The sequence below is a fragment of the Marmota marmota genome, unplaced genomic scaffold (genome assembly GCF_001458135.2).
Source record: "Marmota marmota marmota unplaced genomic scaffold, marMar, whole genome shotgun sequence".
Taxonomy (NCBI): Eukaryota; Metazoa; Chordata; class Mammalia; order Rodentia; family Sciuridae; genus Marmota; species Marmota marmota.
Genome location: NW_026000076.1, coordinates 4435216 through 4455314, shown reverse-complemented (window position 1 = coordinate 4455314; position 20099 = coordinate 4435216). Strand labels below are relative to the sequence as shown.

General features: G+C 39.9%; 2 protein-coding genes across 6 annotated transcripts in view; one reads left to right on the top strand and one right to left on the bottom strand.

The window, feature by feature from the left end:
* The window catches only part of Slc44a3 (solute carrier family 44 member 3), a 79768-nt gene extending 69507 nt beyond the window's left edge, over window positions 1–10261 (top strand). For all 5 annotated transcript variants that reach the window (XM_015500870.2, XM_048814410.1, XM_015500871.2 and 2 more), the window contains 3 exons: window positions 5960–6097; window positions 8432–8668; window positions 10080–10261. In XM_015500870.2, coding sequence (XP_015356356.1) covers window positions 5960–6097; window positions 8432–8668; window positions 10080–10184 — 480 coding nt within the window. In that variant the 3' untranslated portion in view covers window positions 10185–10261. The remainder of the gene's footprint in view (window positions 1–5959; window positions 6098–8431; window positions 8669–10079) is intronic.
* A 1584-nt stretch (window positions 10262–11845) lies between these two features.
* The window catches only part of Cnn3 (calponin 3), a 28962-nt gene continuing 20708 nt past the window's right edge, over window positions 11846–20099 (bottom strand). Inside the window, exons 2-7 of the mRNA XM_015500869.2 lie at window positions 18184–18305; window positions 17908–17974; window positions 16646–16783; window positions 16155–16271; window positions 14225–14371; window positions 11846–12970 (exon numbers count right to left, since the gene is read on the bottom strand). Coding sequence (XP_015356355.1) covers window positions 12629–12970; window positions 14225–14371; window positions 16155–16271; window positions 16646–16783; window positions 17908–17974; window positions 18184–18305 — 933 coding nt within the window. The 3' untranslated portion in view covers window positions 11846–12628. The remainder of the gene's footprint in view (window positions 12971–14224; window positions 14372–16154; window positions 16272–16645; window positions 16784–17907; window positions 17975–18183; window positions 18306–20099) is intronic.

Sequence of the window (20099 nt, the reverse complement as noted above, 5' to 3'; positions counted from 1 at the left end):
TCCTCGGAGGAAGGGAACTCTGTTTAACTTTTCAAAGTCAACAGAAACTCAGGTTCACAGTTCTGCCACCAAAAGAAGAAACCACTTCAGCTCAGGGGGAGGACTGCGGCTGCGCTCAGCTGACGCGGGACAGAGGGCTGAACTGTATGGGCTTCGGTTTTGACTTAGGGAGCAAAAAAATGTTCTTTCTATCTAAAAGCTGTGATTAACATTCTTGGAAACTCTCAATGTAAATTAAAGAGCTAATCTAGCTTTTTCTGGTACCTAAAAGAACACTTAACTCTTTCATTTTTCTTCGATATTTAGAATTTTCTGTAAAATGAGAATTGTAGGACTTATGGTGATCATTTCACTGAGCTGTGGTGAGAAGTAGAGAAAATCAAATAAGGTGATAATAGGAAAGTGCCTGGTCCTCTATAAAGCACTGCACAAACATGAAGCATCTTTAACATAGGACTCTGGAGCCGGCAGGCACCTTAGACAAGCTGTGAGACAGGGTGCCTGAGAAGCAATAGACTTACTGGAAGCCACTCAGCAAGTCTTTGAAGGCAACAGGATTGGAGCCCAGTCTCTTTCCACCAAACCATCTTGCCATGTTCTTGGCTCTTTGTAATGGTACATCTTATGAGAGCACCACTTTATTATTTTGAACCTTTTGGAAGGAGAAGCACAAAGTGAACATTTTTCTGGGATGGGCCCAGATGAATCAGGCCTACTTGGTATAATAAGGGTACCACACCAGTTGTGTGCTTGTGTCCAGGGACATGATGCTTAGCTTCTCTATGCTTTGATTTCCTCAGTTACCTATTGGGCTGGATTGTTAGGAGGATTAGATGAGTTAATACATTCAGGAAGACACAGCCTAGAAGTTGACACAAGGTATATACACTCACACAGTGACCATGTAGTTACATATAAGTTGCGTACCTGCATCGTGACCGAGAAAAATTTAAAAAGACATAGATACAAAATCAGGAGGCTTTTGTCAGGTCTGTGCCAAACTATTTAGAACATGTGACACAGCATCTCCTGAGGTAAGGATCTTGGGGAGGTAGACTACCTAGGAAGAATTACAGTTCCTTCTATTTTCTCCCAAAGTAAGAGTCTGGCCCTTGGCTCATGACTGCTAATGGGGCCAGTGTGCTCCATGGATGTATGGTCACAAATTTATCATACCTCTGCAGAGCCCAGTGGGTATTATGGAGGTACTTAGAGGCTCCCAAGGTTTGAGTGGGAATCAGTCTGGGGAAGTGTTGATATTATGTCATCTATATATTTTTCTTTTATTTCTGTCCACAGTCCCTGGATCACTACTACCATAGCCCTTGTTATTTCCTAAGTGACTAGATCGATGTCAGGGCATTTAGGCCTCAGAGGCAGGCCTCACAAAGCAAAGTCTCTCTAACCATCTCCTGCCCTCCTTTCACCTACTCCTTTTTCTTCCCAAGGCAAGCCATTAAAACTCTAATCTTAAATTTTCTGATCTATTTTGCTTGATAGTAGATGATAAGCCCCCTCTGTTATGGTTCATATTTGAAGTGTTCCCCAAAAGCTCATGGGTGAAAAAAATGCAAGAATGTTCAGAGATGAAATGATCAGATTAGGAGAGCTGTAAACTAATCAACCATCCACTGATTAGATTGGTAACTGTAGGCAGGTGGCGTGTGGCTAAAGGAAGTAGGTGACTGGGGACATGCCTGTGGAGCTTTCTTCTACTGGGCCCTTCCCCCATGATATCTGCTTCACTTTGAGCCCAGAGGAATGGAGCCCGCCATCTACGGAGTGAAACCTCTGAAACTGTGAGCCCCCAATAAACTCTTCCTCCTCTAAGTTGCTCTTGTTGGGTATTTTGGTCACAGCAGTGCAAAATCCAAGTAAAACACTCTCATTTCAGAAAAGGGTCCTGCCCCATACCTCTTAGGAAGAAATGCTGAAGATGTGAACAGACAGGTCATATCCTTTGTGTTCATGTTTCAGTCATGTCTTTGCAATGAAGTCCCCATAAAAACCCAAAAGAACAGAGTTTGAAAAACTTCCAGATGGTTCCTAGAGGATGGGTGTGCCCAGACCTTGCCTATGCATCTCTTTGTATCCTTTGTAATACCCTGTATAATAAACTAGGCAAGGTAGTGTTTCCCTGAGTTCTGTGAGCCACTTGAGCAAATTAACTGGATCCAAAGAGGTGGTTATAAGAATCCCAACTCATAGCTAGTTCATCAGAAACAGGTAAAATGACCTGGGGGACTGGTGAATGGTACCTGAAGCTGGGTAGGGAGCAGGTTTGTGGGACTGAGTCCTCAACCCGTGGCATCTGATGATACCTCCAGGTAGACGGGGTCAGAACTGAATTGAAGGCCATTGAGCTGATGCCTGTAGTTGCACCATGGCTTGCTTGGTATCAGAAGTATGTTGTCAGGGTTTTAGTAGAAGAAACTGATTCTGAGTTTGAGTTCATTTTTGCTTCTCAGAGGTGCATGATTTTGTGGCTCACAGAAGACGGTGATAAGGAACATCTGCCCTGAATGTTCCCAGGGCAGCCTGGGAGAGCCTCCTGAAGCATGGGGTAAAAATCATGAGTCCCAAAACTTCTTGTTGATCCCTGAGTGCATAACAAGGCCTTTCAGCTCCCCCGAGTGTGGTTTGTGACTCTTCCAGATCCATGCCCCGTTGCCCTCGTCTGCGGGCCTCGCAGTGCCTGACAGGTGTGTTCGTGTTCACACGCACACCTGTCTCACTTGCTGGCTCCCAGTGCTGCCTCACTCCCCACCAGAGTCAGCCAACACCAGGACCAGCTCCAATGCCCCATCCATGAACTATCCCCTAAGTCCCCCCCATGCCCCACTTCCCTCACCCGCAGTTTGTTGTGCTACTTCTTGCTGCTCTCACTTTTGTGCTTCCCAGCAGCTTAGGACAGTCCCAAGTGGGCAGTCCAAGAAAGTCTGAGATCTGTTGACCTGGAACTGAGAGTCATCTTAATCCCAGGCAAGGGAATGAGAACAGGGACCTCGATACTGTTCAGGTGTGACCATTGTCAAGCCTTAATAGCTTTCAATATCAAGGCACAGAAATATCCATGTTTTGTTGTTTGGTTTCTTGGGTACTGGGGATTAAAACCCTGGGGTGTTCTACCACTGAGCTACATCCCCAGCCCTTTTTATCCTTTTATTTTGAGACAATACTCACTAAGTTGCCCAGGCTGGACTCAAACTTCTGATCCTCCTGTCTCAGCCTCCCCAGTAGCTGGGATCACAGACGTGTGCCACCATGCCAGGCTATCCACCCATTCTGAGATGCTAAAGAAGCATCCCCACCGAATTGTGTGATACATTGGAAGCCAGAGATCACCACTGATCCTTGCCTCCTTGCTTGAAGTTGAGCCTTGGGGTCTCCCGATTAACTTTCATCACCAACACCGTGTGCTTCCTAATCCTCACCAGTTCCTTCCAGGCACCTTCAGGCTCTGCAGATGACCCTCACACATAAACCCCCCGGAGTCTACAGCCCAGGCACATACACACTCTCAGAACAGATCGACAATATGGAAACTTCAGCACAATTCATCTTCCAGCTGTCTGATAAGGAAGCAGCTTCTCCTCTGAATAAGTATGAATTAGCTAATGCTGAGCTGGCAGAAACATTCAGGCCATATCCTGCGTTGAGTGAGCCTTCCCTCCTCCACCTATTCATCCAGACATTAATTCTAGGTCTCTCTGTGGCACTCAGGGTTGAATCCTGTGTTAAAATGCCGGTGGTGTAGTAACTGCAGGAAGGCACATATAATTTCCCTGTCAGAGTGGTTTTAATGTCCTCTTTCAGTGGCATATGAGACATTAAAGGAAAGATAAATGGCTATGGGTCCCCAAAAATCTGTGGAGTCAACACATGCATGAGAAACTATCACTTTAAACTTTAATCCTGTTAGCCAAGGAGCAAAATCTATTTTTATTGCTCATGAGCAATGGTCCTAAATTGATTATAAGGCAGTAGGCTTCAGGAAAAAGAAGCTCCCCCCACAAACTGCAGTCCCCTCAGGGCTCAGGAAGTACACTGAGGACTTCAGTGTAGAGGGGGAATGTGAGGGGGTTGGTGGGCTGGGGACAGAGCTTGAATGAAAAGACAGGACGCAAGAGGCTTGTGGCATGGTGACCACACTGGCACTACCATCCTAGATCCGGGAGTGTGAGGGTCTCAAGCCTGAGGATAAAGGAAACTCGGGTCCTTCCCACACCTCTCCAGGGGTGCAGGGAGTTGCTCTGTGTTGCTGTTGTAGGTGAGGTCATTTCTGGTGAGATCGCGAGCTAATTACAGCCTTTATTGCTTGCTTTCCATTGCCGGGTTCTTTGCTGAACACTTTATAGGGAGCAAATATGTCCTTTAATCCTCCTGGCGTCTCTGTGCAGTAGGTGCTCTCCCTCCCTTTATAGACCAGGAAAAGGAGGTCTCAGAGAGATTGAATCACTGGCCCAAGACCAGCTCCTCACTGGTAGAACTGGGCTTGAAACCCAGAGACAGTCTGGTTCCAGAGCCTGCGCTCACCTCAGCCACCACACTTTTAATAGCATTTTGGCCTAATGAAAACTGCTAGTGTAATATCCAAAAGGTTAGAATAATAACAACAATAATAAAAGTTCTCTGTCTCACTGATTCACTAGGGATCTGAGGAAAATGCCCTTGATCTTGGTTTCTAGTCTATAAAAGAATAAATAAGCCACTCTTCACCCACCCACCCCTCGCGTGTGTACGCACGCATGTGTGTGTTGTTGTTGTGTTGTTGTCTGTTTTGCAGTACTGGGGATTGAACCCAGGGCTTCACCCATGCTAGGCAAGCTCCCCACATGAACTATGTCCCCAGACCTTTTAAATTTGATTTTGAGACTCACTAAGTTGCCCAAGCTGTCCTGGAACTTGGGATTCTCCTGCCTCAGCCTCCAGAGTAGCTGGGATTCCAGGCATGCACCACCACTCCTGGTGTTTTGAGAACTAACGAATAAGTCATCAGGACTCAAAGAATCTTAGATGGTTGAAGATGTTTAGTTAAATAATGTGTGCAGCCGGACATGGTGGTGCACACCTGAAATTCCAGCAACTCAAGAGGCTGAGGCAGGAGGATTCTCAAGTTCCAGGACAGCCTAGGCAGCTTGTGGAGGAAACTGGTCACCAGCCTTTTGCCTTTGAGAAACAAACATTCTTCTCCAGTTGCTGTGGTGAAGAGGGAATTTGGTAAATTGGGGCAATTAGTTCTATTTCCTTCATCCCTACTAGTTACACCTCTCTCATTTCCTCTTCTGCTTTTTTTTTTTTTTTTTTTTTTTCCTGGATCTTTTCCACTAGAAGCTGGAAAACAGCAGTGGACTCCAAAATGGTTTCCTTATGAGGTTCTGGAAGGGTGTTCCAAAGTGTCGATTTGTAGACCATGGGCTAAAAAAACTTTTATTCTTTAAAGAAATGTCAACCACCGAGGCATGTGTAGTAACCTTGTGTGTTTTCCCAGGAAAGTGATAATTCTTACTGTGAACTGCAGTACCAGGTAGCATTTTGAAAGATTAAGGAGAAAATGGTCTTGAAATTACATATAGCCATAAGGGAAAGGTATTGTGAAAAATGGTCCCAGAAATCTTTCTGGAACCTCCACTTCCTTTCCTGTCCTCATACTGTGCTGTGCCCTGAAGAGTAATTTATGCTTTATCCATCATTTCTATGTTTGTCATGGGATGTTCAACCCACCGTATGGACCATATTTTACCTTTTCCATTTATTGCAACTATGTGAAAATATTTTTCGAACACCATCAGAAACTGAAAGTGACTTTGAAAATGAATGGATTTGTTAAGGGTAAAGATAATGGGTTCATAGTCACCATCTTTCTGTACTTCCCCCCTATTCTGTGTTATCACTCTATTGTCTTCACAACAATATTTTAATGAATCATTATATTTTTTACTATTGTCTTTTGTTTCAGAATGCTTATACTACCACTGCCATTAACGGGACAGATTTTTGTACATCAGCAAAAGATGCGCTCAAAATTGCATCCAAGAATTCAAGTCATTTTACACCCATTAATTGCTTTGGAGACTTCATGATTTTTCTAGGAAAGGTGAGATGTCTTGACTAAATAAAGAAACATGGAATTCCAAAAATTAAGTCACATAGCAGTCTGAAAGGAATGAATGTTTCTTGTGTACTTGCTTTATAATAAATGCTGTGCTCCATTGTCTCATTTATTCCTCAATCCTGCAAGGTAGTCCTGTTTTACAAATGATGAAACTAAGGATCCCATATTGGTAGGGTCAGGATTTAATTCTGTTCTTACTATTTTTTTTTTTACCTGTGACCTATTGTCTCTATCATTCTGATTCTCACTTTTTCAAGTCTAAAATGAAAATGCTGCTAACTTCAGCAAATAAGTATGTTTTTGTGGGTTATAAAAACACAGAAATAAGGGAGCTGGCAATATAGCTCAATTGGTAGAATGCTTGCCTAGCATGCACAAGGCCCTGAGTTCAATCCCCAGTGCCACAAAAAACAAACAAACAAAAACAACAACAACAAAAACTAATATTGATTTGATGAAACTTGTACGTTATTTAACAGTAATAATTCTATAAATAAGGTAGATTATTAATATCACAAGTGGAGCCAAAGTTCCATGTCTATTGTCATCTGAATAATTTTTTAAAAAGGAATTTATCATAGTCTGTGGAGTAAAGGAACATCTTAGAGCTCCAAAATTTTATGGTGCAAAGGACAGAGCCCTGAGCTTGGAAGCTTTCACAACTCAGAAGTTCAGTTTTCAGATCTATCACATAATGATAACCCATGCTCTGAGCTATAGGGAAGAGTCACAGAAATGATTATGAAAATGGCACAAGCCTGCCCCCATGGCCTGACCACAATGTTTCCTTAGGTTTTTCTTGCTGTGCAACACAGTATGTCTCTTTCCATGTAATTTTCACTCAGTGGGTCTGCGCATCTCAGGTTGCCTGATTCCACTTCCTCTTGACTACAGTTCAGATTCTTGACTACAGACACTCGCCCAGTCCTCTCTAGCCCAAGCTAAGCTCTCTAGTCTGTGCATTTTCCAACCATTCCCTCCACATGTGACATGAATACGTTGGTTTTCAGCAGTGCCCACAAGTTAACAAGGGCTTGGTCACCAGTTGTAACCTGGCCAGTGTAAAATATGGGGACTGTGTTCTTCATTTAAGATTTTGTGCTTCTGTGGTATTTGGTTATGTCTCTGTTACCATCATAGTTACCTGTCAGTAACCAGTTGTAACTTGCTTGGCTTTCACAGGGGTGTTAATTGCATTTATATTTAAAGCTCAGCAAGGCCTCAGAGACCTTTCATGTGACAATAGCAATAGAAGCACAAAATAATTATGCCTTTCAAATCAGCCTACGTACAATGAACTCTACAGTTGTATGTGTGCTTGTTTATTTAGCACTGGGGATTGAATCCAGGGATACTCTACTGATGAGCTATATCCCCAGCCCTTTTTGAGATAGGTCCTCATTAAGTTTCCAAGGCTGGCCTCAAACTTGAGATCCTCCTGCCTCAGCCTCCCAAGTAGCTGGGATTACAGTCATGTGCCACGCTACTCAACCTTATAGTATTTAAGTGGATAATACTGTTTATATTATGCTGACTTGGTAGGATTGTGGGTTATATAGTTTCTATAACTACTTCCAAAAACTTTAGGAATGAGGTCTCATCTTTTTTAATAGACTCATTCTATTTTACATTAGAATTTATTTTCTTATATTTTCCATAAGAAATATATAATGACCCATGAGTTTTTAATAAATATGTGATATCTGGTGATTCTTAGGGTTTTGTTTGTTTTGCCATCCTGATCAAATCCGGGAGCTTGTGTACAATTCTTTGGGTTTTTTTAGTGAAGTAGCATTCGGGCATCCTTGATCATCCGGGGACAACAGGACCCTAGACAGACTCCATTACATCAGTAAATGAATTAGGTACATCATGGCCTATAATTATATGCCTTGAAATGTAATAATTGCATATCATAAAAGCCTGAAATAATCCTATTATCTCTCCACACCAGCATTGGAAAACCCACTTTAATCCCTGGGGTGGGGGGTAAAACTAATAACTTGTTCAATTACAATGCATCCACTCAGTGGATCGTTGCACAGTTTGAAAGTTATTTTTATAAAAAAAGCTCATAAGTAGAAATGCTTATTGGGATATTAAGTGAAAAACCAGAATAAAAATTTGGGGTATTGTTACATCTGCATAAAGATTAGGCATGGACAAAATGCCGGTATATTTATCTTCCAACCCACTCCCATTCACTTTAAACACAAATCACACACACAAAAATGATGACTTGGAACTGGGGGAAAAAATCATTACAAAATTATCCTAATTGATTTATAATTTTCAACAAACTCTCATTTCAAACAGGTGTTGGTGGTGTGTTTCACCGTTTTTGGAGGATTGATGGCATTTAACTACAACCGTGTGCTCCAGGTGTGGACAATTCCCCTGTTACTGGTCGCCTTTTTTGCCTACTTAGTCGCTCATAGTTTTTTATCTGTGTTTGAAACTGTGCTGGATGCACTCTTCCTATGTTTTGCTGTTGATCTGGAAACAAATGATGGATCCTCAGAAAAGCCCTACTTTATGGACCAAGATTTTTTGGTAAGCAAACGGTTCACGTTATGTTGAAATCTCCAGCCTCACAATCTCAAAAGGCTCACATACAAAGGAGGCTCATCAAGCCTCAGTTCTCACCCAGAGGGCTCTGTGGGCTTCTGCCACCATAGCCTGTCCATCCAGAGTTGAGATTTTGGCTCAGCTTTCCAAGGCTAAACCATCTCCCTTACTGAAACCTTCTCCCTAGAGAAAAGTGAAGCTGACAACAATTAACACTGATTGGATAGGTTCCTCGTAGGAGCAGTACCTAAGGACCCTGGGTAGAAGGTATTCTGGACACAGCTGTAGTCCGTGTACCTTTCCTGTTCATGGTGTGGACTGGCCGCTTGGGCAGTCTAGGAAGTTTAACAATGATTGTTTTTTTTTTTCTCAAAGTCAGTGAAATTCTTTATTTTCTTTATTGTAGCAATGGATACAAAAAATATTAGTTATTTGCCCAAGATTACATGGTTATCACATAGTTAACTTAGATGGGTTTTCTAAAGCAGTTGCATATCCCCCAATGTCACATCATATGCACTGAGCTTTAGGGAGAGCTGGCTCCAATGTAGACTAATCACCTTCTGTGCCAATATTGACAGATCTGCAGCCCTCAGGCCCTTTATTAACCAAGGCACACCCTCTGCTCACCTCCCCCTTCCATGCCGCTTATATCTGGAAATAGCAGGCAGCTGTTTCCAACAGCTTTTCAACACAGTTGTTGCTGGTTTGCCTTATCCTGTGTAGACAGGGATGTTTTAACAACCGAATAATGCCTCATCTTTCGGTTGTCAAGGTCATGTGACCTTTTAATAATTTTCTTTCCTTCTGTTGACATAAAACTTAGGTTAAACCCCGGTTAGCTTTCAGTGGTGCTCAAAACACTCAGTTCTACAGGCACTGAAGTTTAACAAGCATTTCTATAGTTTTAAATTAATCTCAATCCTAATCCACATAAAAATATAATTTTTACTTGTTTGACTTATTTGTATGAGCTCTAAAGGAAGTGCTTCTGAAGATGGTATGAGGCTAGCTTGGTCTTCTTTCCCTAATTTTATACTGTTCCAGTTAAACATTCACTCTGAGCCAGGCCAGTAGCACCTGTAATCCCAGAAACTTGAGAGGCTGAGGCAGCAGGATCAGAATTCGAGGCCAGCCACAGCCAAGTCAGAGAGCCCATCTCAAAAATAAAATAAAAAAGAGGTGGGGATTTAGCTCACTGGTAAGAGCTCACCTGGGTTCAGTCCCTAGTATGGGGGTGGGGCGTCACTTTGAAATCTATCCCTAAAATATGTTGATTCAACAGAGAAAATTTTAAGGATTCAGTTCCCCCAAGCTTTATGGCCAAGAAACCTAGTAAATGGTTACCAATGGTGCAGATACATCCACTGGTCTCACTCACTGTTTTGTTTTTCAGAATTTTGTGAAAAGGATCAACAGAGTTAACACTGCAAGGGCTCAGAGAGACATGGACTCATTAAGGACTGAAGAAGGAACAGAACTCGGGCCCATTGTGAGATAGCAGCCCAGGAGACATTTGTACCTGGAGGAAGTGACCTTCAGAATCACTGACAGAATAAAAAGTTAAGATAGACCCTATTCTTCCTCATTGTTTTTGCTTTTGTTTGACCACATTACAATACTGTAACCATAAAAGTTAGTCTTTTTTGTACCATGTAGGACAGAAAAACTATTTTTATAATGCATCAATTTAAAAAGCACTATATGGGCTGGGGACATAACTCAGTTGGTAGAGTACTTGCCTCGCACGCACAAGGCCCTGGGTTCAATCCCCAACACCAAAAAAAAAAAAAAAAAAAAAAAAGGCACAATATGTAAACATGCATCTGAGTTTATGAGGGTTTAACTGTAAATAAAAATTTAAAGACTGAATGTTATCAGAAATCTCTGGAATGTGGCTCTTATACAGGGAAGGACCTTTCCCTACTCATCTAATCCTGGAAATGAGTATGATTATTTTCAGAGTATAATTATTAGTGACATAAAAACCCAAAGTTTGAACTCTTAATTACAATAGGGCATACACAGGAGACAAGGCAGAAATTTAACCAGATATAACTTAGCTGGTTAAAAGCACTAGGCACTTTTACAAATTAGCATACATTCTGGAAAAGCAGTTTTCAACCATAGTCCCACCTGAGAATTGCCTGAAGGAAGATTTTTTGGGTTACTTATATCTGCACCCCACCTGAGATTTAGATAGGGTTAGGGGAGAGTTTTCCCTTTTTAAAGCTTTCAACAAATAGGAATACTTAACATGTTGATTAGCAGCTTTATTTGTTACATGACTAGGTAGAATTAATCACCCTCCTAAGAGGATGCTCAAACTGATTTACTTGGCAGGGCAGGTAGGAAGATGTAGGGCTTCCTTCCCTTCCCTAAATGTCTCTTCAAAGATGACAAGAAACAGCCTGACTGATCAGGTCTACATTAAATACAATTTTTTTCTTGTTAGCACTGAGTTAATTTAGTTTAGAAGTCTCCTTTATGAAAGGGATTTGCAGAGCAGTTTCTCAGAAACATTAAACTTGGTCATAAGAATTACAAGCAGGTAAACTTCACTTTTATGGATTCATCAAAACATCCTCTCCTTATTTGCCTTAGCAAAAAATAGACAGGCACTTTTTATCCCCAAGCCTAACAGCCAGTTCTATCAGAAGTCACTTGACTGGAACAGTGTCAGAAAGTGTGAGTTTCCAATTTCCTTTAGTGACTATATTCTTGTCATTTTGACATTTCATTGTTGTCATGATAGAAGGTTTAGGTTTGACTATAAACCCTTGGTTATTATTGAACAACACATCCTGTTTCTGACCCAGAATGTTTCTTATTTTCCTTAGGATATAATAAAATTCCCCCCTGCCCCCATCATAATTTCTGAAGATGATTTTAAGATTATTCCAAGTTGAATTTAAGATGAAACTTCGTCTGCCAATCACAGTGAAATCAATAAGATCAGATATTTCCTGGCAGTCATTTACTATGTGCAATGGGCAGGTCCCTTTATTTTTCTAAGCTTCATTCTCCTGAAGCATGGAGTGCAGTGTTATGTGGATTAACTAAAATATCTTATCACAGCAGCTGGGAGAGAATATTTTTTCCCCAATTTAACTCTGCCTATCTGGAAGCTAGCCAGAAAATAATCAGCCTGTGGTTCATATGAATGTTCAAAAAAAATATTTATTTATAAAAAATACAATGGGATAAGTTTATGCTGAGAAATGCAGCAATAAATACAGTTGGAGAAAACAGAGCAACTCTACATCGATACATTGGCACAAACGAAGATTTTGCAACCGCACCACCCATACCTAAATGTCTGCAGGTCGTTTTCTTACATGCTCCTTTAGAAACACCACTCTGAAAAGATCTTGTCAGCTTAAGGAAGAGAATGAGTACACATATAATCACAAATGCACACTGATCATGACTTTATTTAAAAAATTAGCAAACAATACTGTAGAAACAATGATATGTAAATTTCTAAAATGCTGCATCTTAGAAGATTTAGTTGGCAAAGACCACATTTAGCAATAAGCATGAACTTAAGTCTTCCATGTAGAAACCAGATACACTAAACTGTAAAAAAAAAGGTTCCCTATTGTTTGAAAATACAGTAAGATTGTAAAAATGTATAGATCTTTAATAAAAGAACTGGCTGTACAAGAGTACTCCCCTTTCACAGTATTCCTTTTTACTTCATATGCAAGTTATTGGTTATGCTGTAGGATTTAACTGTTACAGCACTAAAAGGCAACTATTTAGGGAAGAGGCAGAAAAAGGAATGTATGTAAGGCAAGTTTTTTGTTTTTTTTTTTTATTTATTTTTAAAGGTACAATAAGCATAATAGTGTTTTAGGAAGACAAGATAAAAATTACTCAAGGCTAGCTTGGTTCTCACTGAATAAAAACAATGGACTAAATACTGAACTCCTCCACGAGAATCTAGTAATCAATGCCTTGGTCACCATACTGGTAATCTCTGGGGTAGTCATCTTGATACTCGCCATGGTACTCATCTGGGTATTCTGCCTGATAATCACTATCACTGATTTCTGAACCATTTGTTCCCGTGCCTTGGCTTCCATTGTGAATGACAGGTTCTGTCGGAGCAGCACAGTATTTGGGATCATACACTTGCCGCCCAAGCCCATACACACTCATGCCTTTCTGGGAAGCAACTTTGTTGGTACCCATCTGTAGAGAAATTGTCGAGTTGTCCACTGGCTGTAATGTCAGCTTTTGATCGTAGATGTCTCTTCTGGTACCTGGTGCTAACATCCCCGCCTGGTAGCAGAACATAGTATTAAAAGTTGAAATGGCAACTAAAATCTATTCTTGTCAATATTTTATAAATTATGAAATTTAATTTGGTTCAGAGGTAAAGCTAGCTTGACATCTAGATAAAACTAGATGTCAAATCACGGTTTTATTGCCATATTCACTGCCTTTCAAACAAGCTCAGACTATCCTTTGAATCCTTGCTTTACTATAGTATTGCTATTGGCCTCAACTAAGTTAACTTACTTTTAGTTTTAGGTTCTCATCTGCAAAATGGAAACAAGACTACCTACTCTGGGCCCAGGAGAGGATAAGACAAGCAGAATGTAAAATCAAAAGCATAATGCTGACACACCTCAAAGTCACATTTGAATGCGTATTATGACCACACACCCTGGTCCAGCTTACCAATTTTTAGCATTTACAATTCATTCAGCAAAAACTATGCTTCAGCATACCTTGAGAACTTCAGTCTCTTCAAATGGCTCTGGATCACAGAAAAGCCAAGCACTTCAAAAACAGCTTGCCCCCATCTTTTTCAGGATAATATAACTCATACCTCAGTTTCCCATTTAGGTTAAGCACACACTTTCAGATGTAAAGTGGGTGAAAAAGCAAACACTTGAGTGGTAGCAAGGAAAAACTGTGGTGGGACATGTATCATTTAGGGCAAGTAAGTCACATCTTGGGGTCAGTGAGAGAGGATTTTGTTGCTTGTGGAATCATCTGAGGTGCTGTAATTTATTTTTAACAAGGAAGTACTTTATCTTGGATGTGGGGTTTGAATGCTGGTGTTTTCACTATGCTGCATTCCCATCTACTATTTACGAACTACTTTATTACTATTTTAGGAACTATTCAGCATTTCATAGAAATGCTAATTAGCACTTAATAGAAAGAATATCAGGTAATTTTATCTATCAACTTAAAAGGGATCCTTCAAAAGGCCAGCACTTAAATGAGCAATCTTTTACATGGATTTTTGAGCAAGAACTCTAATAAACATAACTTTTCTTTTCTCCTGGTTAGGTAGAAAGGTTGGCTGTTCTAATTGCCAACAAAAAACATAAGCCAGACCATACTTTCTTTGCTGTTGTAAAAGCCCTTTATGTTGCTTTCCCAGCAAAATATACTTTCCTGATGCATACACTCTAAATATACCAAATATATCTACTTTGAGCTTTTAGTTAATAAGGCAAGTGCTCATTTAAAATAACCCTTTTTTACTCTTTGCCATAAGTATTAAAAGTTATTGCTTACCTGACTGGCTCCTTTGTTGGTGCCCATCTGGAGACTGATTGTGGTCTGGTCAAAAGGTTTGTCAGTTTGCATTTTGGGATCATAAAGGTGCCTCCTAGTCCCATAGGCTGTCATGCCTGCCTGACTGGCACATTTGTTGGTTCCCATCTTTTAAATTAAAAATAAAATTAGCATTAGTTATCAGAAGTCCACAATATAAACACAAAATTCTGTGGTACTAAAAAGATGGAAAGTGGACTGAGGGTGTAGCTCAGTGATAGGAGTGCATGCTTAATATGTAAAGGATCCTGGATTCAATCCCCCCCCACACACACACACAGATACACACACAATGATGAAAAGATACAACTGATGAGCTCTTGAGCCTAGTCTCTGGTCAAGTAGATACAAACTCTCCTTTATGCTTTTGCAAATAAATTTCTAATAATTTTAAAAAGAAAGTTTTCAAAAAATTCACAGTATCTAGAACTTCATAGCATAATTAACCATAAACTTGCACAATGAAAACACTGAAGGATGTATGTTATTAAAATGGCAGAATAACAAATTCCTCCTATTCTCTGTAGCACAGATAACCAAATTAAGGGGTATCTGCTTTAGTCACAGAAGCAGACAAAAGGCCAGGCAATATGCCTTCCTACTTTAGCTATGGTTTACATAAAACGGAAAGGCAAATGCCAGTCATTGTCTCTGGGAGCTTAACAAGTACTTCTTTAAGTTTCAAAACTGCCAACATTTTCATGGGAAAGGGATCACGTTTTACTCCTTCAACTCTCATACACTAGCCAGAGCAGGAAAGAGGCAGAATGAGGAATCCTAACTCTACCAAGTTCAGAGGAACAATAATTAACTTCTCCACACAGAACTATATGGCTTCAGGACCAACCAGTACACCCTGTTCTACTGGCTGGAAACAAGTTTCTACCGTTCCCCCCCCACACCTTAAAAATAATACTGAATAAAGAAAACCTTTATCACTAAAAGTAAAACCCATTCATTAGAAAAGATTCAGAAAATATATATTAGCAAAACGGAAAAGGAAAAAAATATTATTGTAATACTACCATCCACGCATTTGCTGTAATTTGTGAATGACTTTTAGCTTTTCTAAAAAAAGGCAGGGAGGTGTCTGTGTATATATTTGTAGCGATGCATACAATAAGCACACACATTTACATACAAGAATATGCATGCACACTTTTTAATTAAAAAAAAGCCACACTGATCATAGTATTTTATAACCTAATTTCTTTTCCTTAGGCTATTTGTCAAACACAAGTGTATTTTTACATTACAAGCTCCTTTATGGAGTTATAATTTAACCTACTATTATACTATTTAGAAATTGAGGTTCCAATTTCCCAACACTTATATACTTTATAAAACTAAATCCACCTCACATAGATTCAATTGGGCAGTGCATTCAGCAGGTATGAGAGAGTGAAGCCCATAGTACTTAGGCAATGTTGTTTCTGTGACACTCAGGGGACAATGTGATGAGAAAAAAGACATCTTAACCAAGTATTTACCAAGAATTAAACCAATAACAGGGCTTAGTTGCTGTATGCTTTACTAGGGTAAATAAATGACTCTGGCATTAAGGTTTTGTAAAATTGCTTCATTTGGCTGATAATATTTAGGAATTAAAAAAGTACATTTTCTTAAAAATAATAATATGTTCAGGAAAAAAATTCTTTTCCTAGAGACACCATTTTCAAGTCAGATGACATACCTTAAGTTTCTTTAAACACCATCATCACTGTCTCATAGACTTTAAAGAGATATAAATTGTTTAAACACATTACATCCCAGAAATCCACATTATAGTACTTCTATCTAGGCTTTACTTATGAGAGATTTAACTTTTGCACAGCAAGGATTAATGGCATTGAACAAGTAAGTAACTCAAAAGCAACACCACTTCACTTACCTGCAAACCAATCACACTCTGGCCAGCCTTTAACTTCCCTTCATCAAAACGCCTTGTTTGTTTTTCTGCATACTTAACTCCAATATCAATGGATGTATGGAATCCTTTTGTTTTAGCCTAGGCAGAAATATAGTACTGAGAAGCAACCCTCAGATATTTTGCTGGCAATGTTTTATAGAAATGATATGTCTTACATTTTACAAAAAATGATATGTCCACAGACACAGGCTTCATTTTTGTGAGACCAAACCGAAGGTGAGAAACATATGTAAGACTATTCAGCTGCACTGTCCCCTCTGATCCCCAAGGGCTCTAATTAACCTATCTAGTATAAGGCAGCTGATGTCAGCAGCATTCCATAAAGCTAACAGTTACAGAAGAGACAGCCCCTCTCCACCTGGTCTGAACCCCCAAGGGAGTACAATGATGCAATTCATCACCAATGTATGGGGGATTCTTTTTTAAATGAACATTGAAAGTCATGTACGTACCAGACCTGCTAAAGCCACCAGTGTAGTCTGAACCTGGGTCATGTTTCCATTCTCAAAAAGATCATTTGCTTCAAAAATGTCATGTGGCTTCATACCATATGCCTGAATAGCTTTAATAAAGTTGCCAATATTCTCCAACTACAAAGAAGAAGAGCAAGATATCTTTTAGAACTAAATGTTAACATTTTAAAAATCCTGTTATTGCCAGGTACAATAGCTCACTCCTGTAATCCCAGCTACTCAGGAGGTTGAGGCACTTGGTGAGACATTGTCTCTAAATAAATTAAAATGGCTGGGGATATAACTCATTGGTACAGCACTTGCCTAGCATGCACATGGCCCTGTGTTCAATAACCAGCACCTAAAATAAAAAAAAAAAAGAAAAAGAAAAGAAATCCTAAGTCTATGACTAGTTAGAAGATGCCAGACAGAAAGCTACTTGGCAAGTATTCTTAACCACATACATACTAAGCATAGTGTTCTCTCTCGCTCCCTCTCTCTCTCTCTGGAAAAGGAGTTATATGATGGTTTAATATTTTTAAGGCTTCTAATGGCAAAATCTTCCTTACATATTTTTAAGACTTCTGTCAAAGCTATTCAGACCTGGAATTTTCTTTGTTAAAAGTTACATAATGCCAGGTATGGTGGCACGTACCTGTACTAAGTGGTTCAGGAGGCTGAGTCCCTAAGCAACTTAGTGAGACCCTGTCTCAAAATAAAAAGGGCTAGGGATGTGGCTCAGTGGTTAAGCACCCCTAGAGTCAATCCCTGGTACCAATCAATCAATCAATATGGCTACTAATCTCCTGTTCTCTCATCTCAAAACATACACGGATCAAATAAATTTCCAATGTTACATGTACATTCATGAGTTGAGATCATGTCTGACACAGTATTCTGTAGTCAGTCAGTAGTTATGTTAAATGCCTTGCTTTCTCCTTCACTTATTCTTATGGTCTAGATTGTATTTCTCTGTGTAAGTTGTGTCAAATCCTTTCTAAATGCATACACATTGAATATAGGAAAACTTCTAAGTTAAACACTACTGATATTAGAACCAGTTCAATAAGTAATAATGGAAACCCTTATTTAAATTGCATAAATAAATACAGCCACATGCATAAATTTCTGCTAATATCTCTATTTTAAAATTGTAATAAAAAATAAAGCAACAACAACAACAACAACAAAAAAAACCCTGAAGTTTTCTTCTACATAAAGAGAAACCAACCAGGACAAGAGAGTGCTAGTTTGGCTGTTACCTGAGGCCAATTTAAGGAGGACTCGTTGACCTTCTTCACGGAGCCTGGCTGTAGCTTGTTTATAAGTCTAGAAACAAAAATATAAGTCACCTTACTGGCCACACATAAACAAGGACTGGAATATTACACTGGCTCCCTTAATATCAGTAAAGCAAAAACATTAAACACATTCTCAGAATAACAAGATTTGACACCCTGGACCAGGAGGAAGCAGGGTCAGACCAAAGCCTGCAGAAAGGACCAGAAGAGAAGTGGACTCCTGGAGGTCTAACTTACTCGCAGAGTATGATGCCATCCTTTAGGCCCAGCTGGAAGTTGGTGCCAATGCTCATGCCTGTCACCTCTTCTATCCAATTGCGAAGATCCTCTTCCGCCTGGTGATCATACTTGGAAGCAATCTGAAATACATGTGAACTAACTTCAGAACACCATCTCCAAACTGCTGACTCACAATGCGCTCTGCTTTCATTCATTATCCATCCAGACCACATCTGTGACAGGCAGTAAATTACACTCTAAATAGAGTTCATTGGTGAACTTAATCGACGGTTACAGCTTCAGGAACTAAGCACAAATTGTGAAGACAGTATGATACAAAAATCTGAAGAGCAAGCACATATAGAGAAGCTGGGGCTGAGAGCAGAAAAAGATCCATCAAGATAAAACAGTCCCATTCAAGATGCAGGGCAAATGACAAAAAAGTGACAAGGATTTAATAGTGTGGTACAATCTGCCATCGACCATGGCTTAAACTTTAAAGATTAAGTCATTAATCATCATATTCTCAAAAAGGAAAAACAGATGGGAGAGGATTCTGATGCATGCAGCTATATCACACAGCAACTCAGCTGGCTGAAGCATATCATTCCAATCATTGTGTTGCCTGGAAAGTACTGGTGTTTGCCTTCTATTCAACCTAATACTTGCTACACACTACACACACACACACTTTCCTCAGTACTAACTGTACTTATGATATCTAAATTCTGTTAGTGTAGTTAGTCTCTGTCCTATTAGACTCCTCACAGGAAGGCAAAGCATTCAATTCACTTTTGGTACACAGCACAGTGCCATGACACTCAAACATTTATTAAAACTAAAGAAAATTGGTTAATTTTTACAATAAAGTCAACTTACAAACACAAACACTATGGTATTATTACACATGTTAAAACTACCTGTTAAACACAGGTTTTAAAAGATCCCTTCATAATAAGAATACCACAGAACTAAAATTTTAAAAATATAAATTTTATGAAAAAAAATCATATACTTAAGTTCTTAAGCTATTCCTGCCCTAGAGGCTGGTCAATGAGTTATTAGGAAGAACACAGCAGGGGACAAGGAAAGATCATGTATCATTTGTCTCCATTCAGCACAGGCAAAAGTGCCAACTACATACACATAGGTGAAGCCCAAGGGACAGAGTTCATGGGGGAGTCAACTGCAGCATTTCTGGAAATGGAAATGAACAGAAGAAATGTTTGCTGTCCGTAAAACACAATTAGGTTGGATTACTGAACGAAATGGCCCCATGACATTTGGTCACGAGGAGGCCCTTCCAGCCCCAGTCTAACAAGTCACGCAATAACCACGCACAACTGAAGGAAATGCTTAGTTAGGCTCCTGGTGCCAGAGCGCAAAACTGGAGGCTACTCTCAGGTTCTTTTCAAATGTGAGAACTATGGTCAGCAGGAGCAGGACAGACATTAAGCAGGTGGCCAGCTTACTTTCAAGTCACCCAACAGTGAAAACCAGCACTGAGTCTTAAAAGCAAACTGTCATACTTGATTACAGTCCCTGTTCATGTGGGTCCACAGTCATGATAGCCTAGTTCCCAAGATAAGAAAAATATTCTGTTTCTCAAGTCACATAAGTGGAAGAGTCATGTCCCCCTCTTGCAGGCTCACTATGTGCCTTCACAGGCCCTGGAATGTTATTAGACTACACTTGAGGTTTTCAGTGATACTCTCTCCATCCCGCACCATCAAGAATGAGGTTCTACTCTTGAGATAGAGAGGAAATGACTTCACTAATCAGTGTCATTTAGAGCCAGTTCTTTATCCCCTATAAAACTCACTCCCCCAAATGAGAGAAATGACTGTACAGTATAATGAATAATTTAAACTGTAGATTTACTTAACCAGGAGTACAAAAGGAAACCCAACAAGTTGGTATCCGCCCCCCCCCCC